This window comes from Carya illinoinensis, chromosome 15 (genome assembly GCF_018687715.1).
Source record: "Carya illinoinensis cultivar Pawnee chromosome 15, C.illinoinensisPawnee_v1, whole genome shotgun sequence".
Taxonomy (NCBI): Eukaryota; Viridiplantae; Streptophyta; class Magnoliopsida; order Fagales; family Juglandaceae; genus Carya; species Carya illinoinensis.
Window position 1 is genome coordinate 754,611 of NC_056766.1, and position 13,463 is coordinate 768,073.

General features: G+C 36.8%; 1 protein-coding gene and 1 long non-coding RNA gene across 3 annotated transcripts; one reads left to right on the forward strand and one right to left on the reverse strand.

Annotated features, from left to right (window-relative positions):
* The first annotated feature begins 235 nt into the window (after positions 1–235).
* Positions 236–4,442, forward strand: LOC122297179 (CTL-like protein DDB_G0274487). The gene is made up of 7 exons (XM_043107139.1): positions 236–603; positions 1,131–1,591; positions 1,838–2,021; positions 2,141–2,365; positions 2,456–2,572; positions 3,278–3,511; positions 4,017–4,442. Exons 1-7 carry the CDS (start codon positions 541–543, stop codon positions 4,233–4,235), a joined length of 1,503 nt encoding a protein of 500 aa, XP_042963073.1. The 5' UTR covers positions 236–540; the 3' UTR covers positions 4,236–4,442.
* LOC122297180 lies at positions 4,379–10,382 on the reverse strand. Of its 2 annotated transcripts, none has more exons than XR_006238679.1 (3): positions 10,216–10,382; positions 6,036–6,162; positions 4,379–5,904 (listed from the first exon to the last, which is right to left on the reverse strand). It is a non-coding gene; the product is annotated as an uncharacterized LOC122297180 (long non-coding RNA). The 2 variants fall into 2 exon arrangements; XR_006238680.1 differs by having other exon boundaries at positions 6,068–6,162; positions 10,216–10,380.
* Between the last annotated feature and the right edge of the window lie 3,081 nt (positions 10,383–13,463).

Sequence of the window (13,463 nt, forward strand, 5' to 3'; positions counted from 1 at the left end):
AATATTATTTAATATGATACGTCGGATATATTTTATAATAAATTAATTTTATAATATAATGTATGCAAAACCTTACCATTGCTGAATAGGCTGTTAAGCTGCTATGAGTCGTAGAGTAGATAGGAATTTCCCTTGTTAAAGTCTTCATATAATTATTAAAATACACTTTTTTAAATTTTTTTGTTAGGAAAATAGTTAACTTTGGATGAAATTCAACAAAATATAAAAAAGGGAAAAAGGAAGGAAAAACTCCTACTCCTCCAATGAGACAACCCATACAAATCTCAGAACCTTCGCATCTCTCCCTCTCTCTCAGTCAGCCGTTGAGTTTCAGTCCCACCCAAGTTTCTAAATTGCGTTCTAATCTAATCCAAGACCACCCTGGAATTCTCCCCCATTGACTTGTTCCTCATTTCCTCGCCTTGCCTCTTCCCGTTTTCCTTCCTTCTCTCTCTACCTACCTTACAAATTTCAAACCAAGGACTGCCTGGAAATTGTTCTACTGCTTCGTGCTATGCCTCTCGATCCGTCCCTCACACCATGACCGACTCTCTGAGCTCCAACTCCTCCTTCGACTCCGCCTCGATATCCGCTGCCGACCAGGTTCGTCGATCACTTCCTCTTATGCACAACTCTTTCGGACTGATTCTTAATCCCATTTACTGCAAAACGACTGGAATACTTTTGATCCCATTTGGAGCTTCTTAGTTCATTCAAGTCACTGTCCGAAGGCTCAAACCTTTTTCTTTACCTTTTCCGCCATGTATTCGTAATTTCCAATATGTTCATTATCCGATTGCAAGCTGTGTAAGACTAGAAAAAGAAATTTTATCATCTTCGATTGATTAATGGGCTTGAAAAGTTAGAACTTTTTTTTAACCAATTTCATTAGCATTTATCATTATTAATGGCGTTCAACAGTTAGTGTCAAATTCTAGGAATATACTCTTACTTTTTGAGATGTCGAAACTTTTTCTAATCAGTTTCATGAGATGATCGCCTCTTACTCAATTCAGCAGTTAGTGAAAAAATTTATGTTTTTTTATGAAATTTCTGGTTTTTTATTTTTTGGTATTTACTGAATACTTTTGAGTTCACAATTTTTTTTTAATATTTTTGAATAATTATAGAACGTTGTCCGGAGTCAGAGGAGCGGGGATGGTGGCCAAATGCTTGCTTCTGTCACTTCACGTCGCTGGCGCGATATTTTCTGGCTGGCAGTGTTTATGCTTCATTTGATTGTTTTGGGATGTGGCCTCGTGGTTCTTGGGCTTAATAGGTTTAAGAAAACGGATAGGCTAAACATTGATAGGTACACTGCTAGGTTTATGGAACACCACAGTGGCTTGACGGAGAATTATTGGCCGATCTATGCTGTTGCTGGCGGAGTTGGGACTGTTCTTGGATGTACTTGGCTGCTACTCCTGGGCTCGCATGCGAATGAAATGTTGAAGGTTTCAGTGCACATTTTGACCACTTATCTTGCTGTAGATAGTGTTTTGTGTTTCTGGGGCGACCAGTTCTTTTGGGGCGTTGTGTTTGCAACTGGTGCTGCTTTTCAGTTTTTGTATGTCATATCAGTAATAGACAGGTACAATTTGAAATATTCTTGAGTTTATGAGCTTCGCAGAATAAATATATCGGTGCATTATTTTTTTTTTGATAGGTAGGTATATCGGTGCATTATTAAAGATTTATTACTTACAAAAGAGATTTATTTTTAATCAATAAAGGTTAATTACTTGCAAAAAAATGCAACTCGGTGGTATGTGAGTGTGTGGATAATTTATTGATTTACCACAAAAGTTTAACCTAACTACCTCTTATTTAACTATAGACTTCCTTTTACCATGCTGGTGTTGCGAAAAGCAGTAAAGATGGTATTGAGTCTTCCGGAAGTTATGAGAGTAGCATATGCTTTCATGCTTGTCATGCTTTTATGGTTGGGATTATGGTCTTTTGGAGCAGCTGGTGTTGTGGCTTCAAGCATGGGTGATGGTGGACGCTGGTGGCTTCTTGTGGTGAGCTGGCAAGTTTTGCTCTTCATTCAGCTGTTATTATCCTAATGAAAATTGCATGAAACCACCACTTAAATGAGCCATAGCTAGTTACACGAATAAAGTTTTATTTTGTGGTCCAGGTTTTATCTGTAAGCTTATTTTGGATTGGTGCTGTCCTCTGTAATGCTGTACATGTTATAGTTTCTGGGATGGTGTTTCTAGTTCTTATCCATGGTGGTCGCGAAGCATCATCAATACCTCCAAACTCCTTGATGAATTCTCTAAGGTATGCTGTGACAACATCTTTTGGCAGCATTTGCTATGGATCACTCTTCACTGCTGCTATTCGAACACTACGGTGGGAGGTATACATGCAAGCACTCGTGACTGATTCACTATGTTGCTTTCAAATTTGAGTGTGTTTATACTTTAATGGTTTGGGATATATATATCAGATCAGGGGAGTTCGGTCAAAGATTGGCAAAAATGAGTGTCTACTTTGCTGTGTTGATTTCCTGTTTCATCTTGTGGAGACTCTTGTTCGTTTTTTCAACAAGTATGCCTATGTCCAGGTACTGCTCTGTTAGTTAAATCTGTCTTGCAAGCATGTCTGCATACATAATATACATGTACATGCCTATGCATGTTTGTATGTATGTTGATGTGCATATATAGCTGTTTGTGTGATTAAAATTATATCTGGTAGCATGGCTTATTTAACTCCTACAAGTGAAACTAAAATAAAAAGATAAAAGGTGGAATTGGAAAGTCTTAGGCTTCGTGGGCCATTCGTTGTGTATGCTAGGAAAAGGGAATTTAGAATGTGGGTATGGGTTTGGTAGGTCATAATGGAAAGTGATCCAATTTAGATACCACATGAAGTCTAAACATTTTACCATTGGACATATTGCATTTCAAGTAACATCCAATATTCTCTTACCTTTATTGGCGTTCCTTTCCTTTGTTTGTGTTGCTCTTTTCTCTCATCAATAAAATCTGAATGTAGATGTATGCAGTTGTTAAAGCTTATAATACACACCTCTTTCTTTTAAAATTCTGTCCTCATTTTCTCTTTTTTGCTCTATGGATCTATGACTTACCGTGACCTATTCTTCTTTCATGCAGCCTTAACCTTGGATGGTGGATAATTCCTTTTTATCCCTTTGGACTCTTAACTGTTAATTTGATGTTTGTTAAAAGTAATTTTTATGTCGCCAGCTATTGTCATTTCTAGAATTTTGTTTATGTAAAGCTTGGTTTGCACCCGTATTCTCCAGATTGCAGTTAATGGTAAAGGCTTTAACCATTCAGCAAGGGATGCCTGGGAGTTATTCCAGTCAACAGGAGTTGAGGCTCTTGTGGCCTATGATTGTTCAGGTGCTGTTCTACTAATGGGCACTCTTTTGGGTGGGCTTGTTACTGGAACTTGCTCAGGAGTCTGGACATGGATTAAATGGAGGGACAGAGTGAGCATGGTGGGCTCCACTACAATGTTGGTGGGAATGGTCTTGGTAAGTTTTTTCCACAAGAATTCCATCCCTTTCTATTGCCACATGGTTGCTGAAATTATAGTTGTTTGAAAGACCTAGTTTTAATATTTGGTTTAGAGGTGATACACACACCCCAATTATTCTAGGGATCTGTTGGGTGTGCTATACATGATTCCATAATCAGGAGAGTTTTTTTGTCAGATTTTTTACCCTGTCAATATTATCCACAGCGTAGGAAGAAATTCACCCTTAGCCAGTTTTCCCACTTCCAGTTTACATGTTGTATATCCACTTCATGTGTTGTAAAATACCAAGAGATGATAGATTGCTTGTCAACTATGCAAAGAGGTAAAAAATTGAAAGTAGCCACCAATTGACTGTGAAATAGGGCACGATGGTGTATCAATATCCTTCTTGACTACTAGAGATTGTTTTGATGTTGTGTGACAGTGTCGGAATGTTGTTTTATATCTGTTGCTATGTAATTTCTGTATGATAGTTGCACAGCATGGATATTTAATCTCAGGTGGGACTGGCAATGGTGGTGGTTGAAAGTGCTGTTACATCCATCTACATCTGTTATGCAGAAGATCCATTGTTGATTCATAGATGGGATCCCGAATTTTTCGACCAGATGTCAGAGATGCTACACCATCGTCTTCAGTACAGGAGTGCACGAGCAAGGGAAGTATTAACCCACAATCGGCGGCTCGATGGCCACATACAACAAACGCCACCTGCTTGAATCTCCTATCTTTTACAACATGTGAAATGTAATTCACTACTCTTTAATTTATCAATTTTGATGTATGAATCATTTTGTTTGTTGCTTGCCTTTTGTCCTAGGGTATTCATAATGTGCAAATGCTGTATGTGATGAATGGCATATTGACTGCAAGTGCATTTTATTTTATTAATTTGAAGAAACAATATAGCACTACTGCTGCAAGTACTCGATGGCATTACATGGAACAGAAACAACGACAAACAAACATCATTTGCCCAAAACATCGATTGACTAGTGCTTGTGGGGACGATTAGGGTTAGTGTTGTTAACACCAAATGATACGAGCCCACCTCCATAATCAAGGGCTACGACCAGACCAGATCTTTAACACACAACATCGGAGGTTAACCATCTATATATTTGTGTCATCCATATAAGTCCGGTATACTTGATCCAATGTCATGAAAGTCAAGTCTGTTATGTATACCATATATAGCCAAAACAAGACTGTCCCCAGGAGGAGTTGAGGAGTAATGGAAGCTGCACCCGCATCCGCATCCAAGTTTTAGAAGCCGTGAAAGATGGATTTTCACGTTCCTGAAGGGGTTGAAGAGGGTAATTCCCGCCCCGAAGTATTGGTAAGGCATTGGGCTCTTGAAGTCAGATTTTTTGCTCGGTGATACAGTATAAATTCCATGCTTTTTTGGATGTCATATCTGTTGTTTAGGAATCAGCATGCCACATGGGAATGTGCATGACTTGCGTAGCCACTGGCTTTTTCATGCGATCATTCGCCACTGTCTGCCATGAATTGCAGACGGCTCCAAATTGGACCTTATCAAAGGGGATGCCTTCATGTCTATAATCGAAACAAGAAGGTCGATCTTTCCGAAGACCATGACATCATTTCTATAAACGTTTTATAGTAAGAAAAATTCTATGGAACCGCCCCGGGTGCATCTGACATGGTGTCACGTTTGAACTTTAAAGTTAAAACAAGATTAACTCGGATATTTTCGAAAGAAAGAGTAAAAATTTTGAAAATAAAAGTATCTTTAAAGAGTAATGATATCCACACAATACATTTCATATCATATTTCACAATGCATGTTGTAGAATAGAAAACTGATTTGTACAAATTCTAAATAAACAAGTCATGCGCAAGCCTTTATAAAAAAGTGGATCACAGTTTTAAAAAGTGTTAAAAAAACTACTACTTATTAGTGGGATTTATTTTCTTATGAAGAGCTTGCACATGACTTGTCTATTTAGGACTTATATTTAACATTATTCTATAAAATAAAGATATTTTTGTAAAATAACCTTATTTTTAAAAGACATTTTACAAAATGTTTCAAAAATGATATCACGTTATGAAAAGTGATGTATGTTTATTATTTTGTATCTCCTTCTAGTTTTCCTCTCTTACAGACAAAACAAAGAAGTTTAGAAAAAAACAATGAAGATTTATACGAAATAATGGATTAGTTTTATTTTAAAATCATTTTATTTTTATTTAAAAAATAAAAAAGAAAAAGAAAGAAAATATTAGCTTATTGAGTGCACTATGTCAGAGAACGAAATAGAAAAGAGAAAAAGGAAACAGGTGCACCGCGGGGCTATTGCACTCGTGCTATTCTGTAGCAAGACTCTTTATAGCAATGATACTTGTCTTACTATTTCGAATCTGGAAAGAAAGTTAAAACAGATGAAATTAGATGAAAAGGTAGAAAAATAAAGGCAAGGCATTTCTGCAGCCTAAAACGGAAGCAGAAGCAGTAGAAATAAGATCAAACTGTACCACAACACAAAAAACACCTGAGGCAGAGGGGAAAGTGATATGTCGTCACCTAGTGTACGATAGCCGCGCGTATAGAGTCCGTCATATCTTAATTTGCCCGGCTACATACATTCCATGAGTATTAGATGACGTGATGGTTCCATCCTATCATGTAAGTCATATTAATCACTGAGGTAATTAGAAAATCACAAAAAACATGCAATTCTGATATGATAAGAAAAAGAGCAATATTTAGGAGGACTAATTAATATTTTATATAGATATATATATATATATAACTATATATAAGGTTAGAGAATCATAGATATACACCTTTTTCACTTCTTGATTTGGTCCCAGCCTACAGAAACTAAAGTCATACAAAAAACGCACAAAAAACTTATTGACTAAAAATGGAACTGCCTATGCAGGTCCTTGAGTTTCTCTATGAGACTCTCCTTGGGTTTGCTTCTGTGATTCCATGTATGAACTTAATAATTTGTCGTACTCGGCTTGCTTCGCCAACACTTTCTCTACATTCCCCCGTAATTCTTCCAATTGATTCTTGTAATACTCAGCATCCTTCTCATGCCTCTCTGCACGTTCTGTTAATGCTGCAAATTTTTCTACAATGTTCTGTCTAGATGACTCGGGGATAACCATCTCCCCCAACTCCCTTGCATACCCTGGCCTGTGGCCTAGTACCTCCCTAAAGATTGATGCAGCAACATCTTTAGTCTGCTTCTCAGGCTCTAACTTAGAGTACTTGGCAACCATTTCATTCTATCCAAGGAAGTGAAATCACACGTTAATATGTACACATGGATTCGTTCAAAACTACAAGGTAAATAATACGTACACACAGATTCATTGAAAGTCACTCACATGTTTCTCTTCCGTCGCTGGAGTCACAAATTTACCCTTCTTCTTACTCCATCTCACCTCTTTAAAGAAATCAATAAGGTGCTCATCACTCTCAGACTACAAATACAAGTAGGGATTAATACAATTTGTCGGTTAAAATCAGCAAATAATATGTTACTTCCTACATTTGTCAGTTAAAATCAACCACAACGAATCTGTTTCTTGCTCGCACGATGGACATGCCATCTTCCCCTTAGTGCTCCACCCAGAGAGATTTCCGTAAGCAGGGAAGTCGTTAATTGTCCACATTAAAACTACATGCAATCGAAAAGTCTCTGTGACTTTGGCATCGCATGTATCGACACCATTTTCCCATAGATCTAATAGTTCATCTATTAGAGGCTACAAATAAACATCGATATCATTTCCTGGAGACCTTGGTCCAGGAATCAACAATAAGGTGATGAAAAATGGATCTTTCATGCATAGTCACGGGGGCAAGTTGTAAGGCACCAAAATCACTGGTCATATGCTGTAAGGTTTTGCCAAATTATTGAAGGGGTTGAAGCCGTGACTGGCTAAACCAAGCCATACATTTCGAGGATCTTCTGCAAACCAAGTATGTTCTTGATCAAATGCCTTCCAGACCTCAGAGTCAGCAGGAGCCTTTGAATACCTTCCTCATTGACACGCTGATCCCTATGCCACCTCATATTAGCTGCTGTTTTACGTGACATAAACGATCTCTGCAACCTTGACTTTAACGGAAAATGTCATAGAACCTTTTGAGGAATTTGTCGTTGCTTAATGCTTATTGTTACTGAATATCCATCTTGATGACTTACATTTAGGGCACTCTTGTTTCTTTGCATTTTCCCTCCAATAAAGTATGCAATCATTTGGACAAGCATGTATTTTTGTGTAAGAAAATCTCAGGCCTCGCTCTAAGTTTTGTGCCTCTTGATATGACTTCGGTAAAAGAGCACTCGGAAAAGCTGACTGTAGTACTTGAAGAAGCATGTCAAATGACTTTACACTCCAGCCACCAAGTGTTTTAATGTGCAGCAATTTAACTGAAAATGAAAGTTTAGAATACTTGGAACAACCTTCATAAAGAGGACGCTGTGAATCAACCAACAGTTGGCCAAAATTCATGGTTGATTCACTTCCAACTGAGGTTGAACCCCCGGCATAGAATGACTCGGGTGAAGGAACATTAGGGAAATTCCCTGCCCGAATGTCTTGTAACATAACATCAATGTCATCAATGTAGGGATCAGCTTGTTCGGAATCATGAAGATCGTCACCATCAATAAAAGGTAAATCTTCCTCCTCGCCGTGAAATATCCATGTTGTGTAAGTTGGTTCAATACCTTTAATGAACATATATCTCTCTACCTGACTTATAGGTAGGAAATAATTATTTGAACATAGGGTACATGGACACCGGATTTCATCACTTGCAGAATGAGATCGAGCCAAAGTAATGAAATCTTTAACGCCTGTCGCATATTCACTGGATCGAAATCTATCAGTGATTTTCATCCAACTCTTGTCCATCTACGAACAATACCTAAAGGTTAAAAATTGGTAAATTGGGAAAAAGATCCTTTAAAGAATCATGTGGGTAAGTGTGGGTAAGTGTTATTGCTCATCGCTCTTTAGTGTGGTGTATCATTATTTAATAATGATAAGAGAGTTTGGTGTTGGTAGCAACAAATTATAGAAAAACCTTTAACTAGTTCAGGAATGCATTGATATAATGCAGTTTGTATAATGCAGTTTATTCATGCACTGATATAATGCAGTTTATTCATGCATTGATATAATGCAGTAACCATATAATGCAGTTTAGAAATGCATTGATATAATGCAGTATTTATAATGCAGTTTGTATAATGCAGTTTAGGAATGCATTGATATAATGCAGTATTTATAATGCAGTAACCATATAATGCAGTTTAGAAATGCATTGATATAATGCAGTATTTATAATGCAGTTTGTATAATGCAGTTTATTCATGCATTGAAATAATGCAGTAACCATATAATGCAGTTTAGAAATACATTGATATAATGCAGTATTTATAATGCAGTAACCATATAATGCAGTTTAGAAATGCATTGATATAATGCAGTATTTTTATAATGCAGTTTAGAAATGTATTGATATAATGCAGTATTTTTATAATGCAGTTTATTCATGCATTGATGTAAATGCAGTTTGTATAATACAGTTTAGGAATGCATTGATATAATGCAGTATTTATAATGCAGTTTATATAATGCAGTTTAGGAATGCATTGATATAATTTATATAAGGGGAGTGAAAGTTCAGGAACAGGGGAGTGAAAGCTCAAGCCCAAAGCAAACAATATAACTGTATTTAGTATTAATAATACTTTCACTAAGAATTAACAATAGCCTATGAACAGAATTGGGAATTAGTTCTGAGAAAAAACAATAGCCCACAAACAGACCAAAGCAACAGTCAAAAAAGTCTATGAACAGAATTGGGAAAAAGCCATTGAATATCACAAGGCATACATATATGCCAAGTTTTTTTGATAAGTAGCAATCCACATATATAAGCCAAGTTGGAGAGAAAAGTCACAAGAAAGAAAGATTTCCCCATATCTTTTCACTTTTCATAAACAGTTGCAACCACAATCCAGCCTACCAACTAAATTTTCATATTTCCCCATATTTTTTCTTTTATTTAGAAAAGGTACTCCCTTTGCAAGAAGGCATACATTTATACCTCTAAAGCCTGCCAACTAAATTTTCATATAAGGAATCACCTAGGACCAGCCCAAAGAGTAAAAGATTTTGGGAAGAAGAAAGTAAGTACTCGGTTTCATTCTTTGAACATAAAACGAGTGAAGGTACTCATACATCAATCACGACAATTAATGTGTAATAAGACTTTTTTTTTTAAAAAAAAAGGAATTGATGTGTAATAAGACTTAGAAAATGCATTCACATTGTTTAAATTAAAGTCAATACAACTTAGTCAGACATCCTTCTTCAAAGGCCACTACTAGGATTGGACATTAACTCCATAGTCTAAGTCACTCTGATGCATTTGCTTTTGATTAGGAAACCAGGAACAACATTTACAGTAAAATAGGAAAAAGCAATCGAATTAGGGCATACTACATTTGAAAGCTAGTCGAAATCTAGGGCAAACAAAATCCACATATTGTAATTTAGGACAAACTATATACAAAAATGCATCTAATCCCACCACAAAAAGGTTGTAGGACAACGTATTTTACCAAAACAAAAGACTCTAACCCAACCAAAATCAATTTACAGCGAGAATACCTTACGCGACTAGTACCACAGACTCACCGGCGTCGAGTGGAGGCGAGAAGGCACGGTAGCTGGCTGGACGATGCACGTAAGCAACAGAGAATGGCTGTTTGACGACACAGAAGAGAGGCAGAGTACTGTATCGGGGAGGGAAGAGGGAAAATAAGGTGTGGGCTGAAATTTAGTTTTACATTATATACTAAGTTTTGTTACGGCAGCACAACACTTGCTGCAAAAATATGAAGCAAAATCAATTCTACGGCAGACTTTGTTGCAGCGATTTTATGTGGTCGCAATAAGTTACTTTAGCGATGGTTTTTGCACTCCGCTGGAAACTTTCTTCTCAAACAGTAACTTTGGACTATTTGCGGCTTAAATTTGATAGCCGAAAAAAACATGAGCTGGAAAAAGCAATTTTTTTTGTAGTGCGTATAGAGTCCGTCATATCTTAATTTGCCCGGCTACATACAGACATACCTGTGATTAGTCTAAAATATAAAGGAGAGTGAAATGGACGCACTTACTGAGATTAACAAACATGGGTAGTAGAGGAAGGAAGAAGGTATTGGGAAACTTAAATCCCGAGTCTAAAAGCAATAATAAAAATCACATGGTCAGAGAGAGACTAACATTTTGGAGGTTTAGATAATTGGGAACCACCTTAAACCTTTGACAGATCAATAGTGGATGGGCATATGTAATTTGCAGCAATTATCCCAACAAACTAAATATGCCTTATCTCAAGGGATGGAAGCTTTGCAATAATCTCTAGTAGAGACACTTTCTTCTACCTCTTTGGGCCCTAGTGGTTCTGGAAATGTAGCTTACGTGGGACAAATGGAAATTGCTATGGGCAAGCTTGCATTGCTAGAGAATTTTCTTCACCAAGTAATAAACTAAACTCACAAATCATGCTTATTAGATGAACTTGTTCTCATGGCTCCATGTGTTTGCGCACGTGTGTTGATGTGTAAAAGCAGATTCACCTATGCTAGGACAATAGGAAATTGTAACTATAACTCTTGTATTCTATTGCTTACTAGGCTGATGACCTTTTGAGGCAGCAAACACAGCAACAAATGCATCGAATTTTGAGCACTCGCACAACGGCCCGTGCACTTCTTGTCATCAGCGATTATGTCTCAAAACTCCAGGCACTCAGTTCGTTATGGTTAGCACACCCTAGAGAATGACATTCCACAAATCCTACTTTAGAACTTGGAAGATGCTTCTGACATGATTAGTTGGCTACGTATGAGGTCCATTAGGAGCCCCCTAATATAGCTTTGCATGGGTCCTCGAAGATAGAGAATGATCATGTAGATTGGACCAAGAAATTCCTCTTCGAGTGCAGCAATTGATCATAGGCACGCAGCTCATCGAGATCTTAAGCAACATTATATATTTGAGCAAGTAAAAGCTTGAAGCCATGAAATGGAGGAAAGTTCTGCAAGATTTTCTGTATTAATGGAGTGCTTTCTTGCTTTTGGTAAAATGCCTACCACCCAATCTCGTTTTTGTTTATTCTTCATGGTTCTTCAATGTTAATTAGCAACTTAATGTGTTCCACTTTTTTTTAAAAAAAATTATTTTGCTTTTGAAATCAAGCTACAAAGATTCATTAATAAGCATAAACGTTCTAACATCATAATGGATGGGAACACATTGAGGAACGACCCTAGTGTTAGCAAACATCTTGACTTGAAGATGAAGTGAGAAAATGTTGTATCAGTTGCATGTTTGCTCGATCGAGAGTATTTAAGCGTGTGGCAGTGTAATTTTCGGTTGATTGAAGGCTTCATGAGGGTCTAACGAGGATTTAAGGAATTTTCAATTTTATAATTTTCATTTTTTATAATATTACCACAATGTGTATGATGACATGTCTTGCTAATAATTGATATTGGCACTTCAAAAAAGAATGAGATAGAATTAAGGTTAGTTCGCATGATGAATGGATCTTTGAAACAATGTTCGGCTGAAATGAAAATTCCATGTAATCCTATAACATTGACAGGTTTCCCAACTGCTCTTGAATGAAGAGGCACGTTAGTTTCATGGCACTCTTTCACTTTCCCTCGAAAGCAACAACAAAAAAAAAAAAAAAAGTGACTTCATAACTTATTTATTGGGCCCTTAAGTTCAATGCATCATTACATTATTCAAGTATGAATGACATGGAGGAGGAACCATCAGCGCTACCGCCTCTTCCTCCATTTTTTTCGAATTTCCAATGCCCTCGATCTGATGCCTAGTAAAGGAACATCTACAATACAACCAAACAAATAAATTCAGCAAGATCTGCTGCCATTGTTGCCTCTAAGTTAAACTTACACTTTGGTCCTCTGAACTCTGCAATTATTGTAACGAGCCTATAACCCACGCAATGCGCAAATTGTTGTGTATGAGAGAGATCTAGAGAGAGATGGGGTTTTATAGTGAAGAAATTCCGAACGGTTTATAGAGTGGTTTATTTTGACAAAACAACATAAAGATTGAAATAGTGCCTTTAAGTGAAGTCTTGAATTTGTTTATATGTATATCTATCCTCACTTATGACGGAAGAAAACTATGAGAACATAATTACACTAGGGGTTTACAAGAATAACAAATAAAAACCCAAACTCAAGTGTACAAACATTATTAAAGCATCCTCGTTGAGGTGGAGGAACAACCTCACCCTCAGCCAAAAAAATAAATAATGAATAAACAGCGTAAATAAGGAAGCCTAGTTTTATAGGTAGAATGCAACAATGGCCAACAATAGCCTAATTTCATAAAGATTTACACACACACACACACACACACATATATATATATATGTGTCAATTTGAAAATTTGACTCCCACAATACGATGAAATATACCAGAAAAAGCGAAATATGGTTAAAGCTCAGTATAATTATTATGATTATATTGAAGCATGGTTAAAGTTTCCTTTATGTCAAACCCCCAACATGCAGCACTCTTGGTTTTTCAATTTTGACAAGAAGTGCAAACAGTCATTTCCTTTGTGGTTTCAGAAATGGTGGCATTTCTTTGGTCCCATTACTGAATTATTTCCTGATAACCTTCAGCAGGCTATCAAACATTTTACAATTTCCAGTCTACCTAAGAGCTTTTTTTGGTATCAGAGCCATTTTTTGGTTCTGGTTGCTAACAGCTTTGTTATATTTTTATCTCTTTCTTATCTTGATAATTCTTGGAAACATTCTGGTTCTTCCTGTTTCTTAGTTATTTTCTTGTTTTACCTATTGTACACCACCGCAGTCAAATAGACCTTACGAG

Excerpts from the sequence above, each read along its gene's own strand:
- LOC122297179 (XM_043107139.1), top strand. The coding sequence starts at position 541 with ATGACCGACTCTCTGAGCTCCAACTCCTCCTTCGACTCCGCCTCGATA. Across the intron at positions 2,366-2,455 it reads TTCGAACACTACGGTGGGAG|ATCAGGGGAGTTCGGTCAAA; the intron begins GTATACATGCAA and ends TATATATATCAG. Across the intron at positions 2,573-3,277 it reads ACAAGTATGCCTATGTCCAG|ATTGCAGTTAATGGTAAAGG; the intron begins GTACTGCTCTGT and ends CGTATTCTCCAG.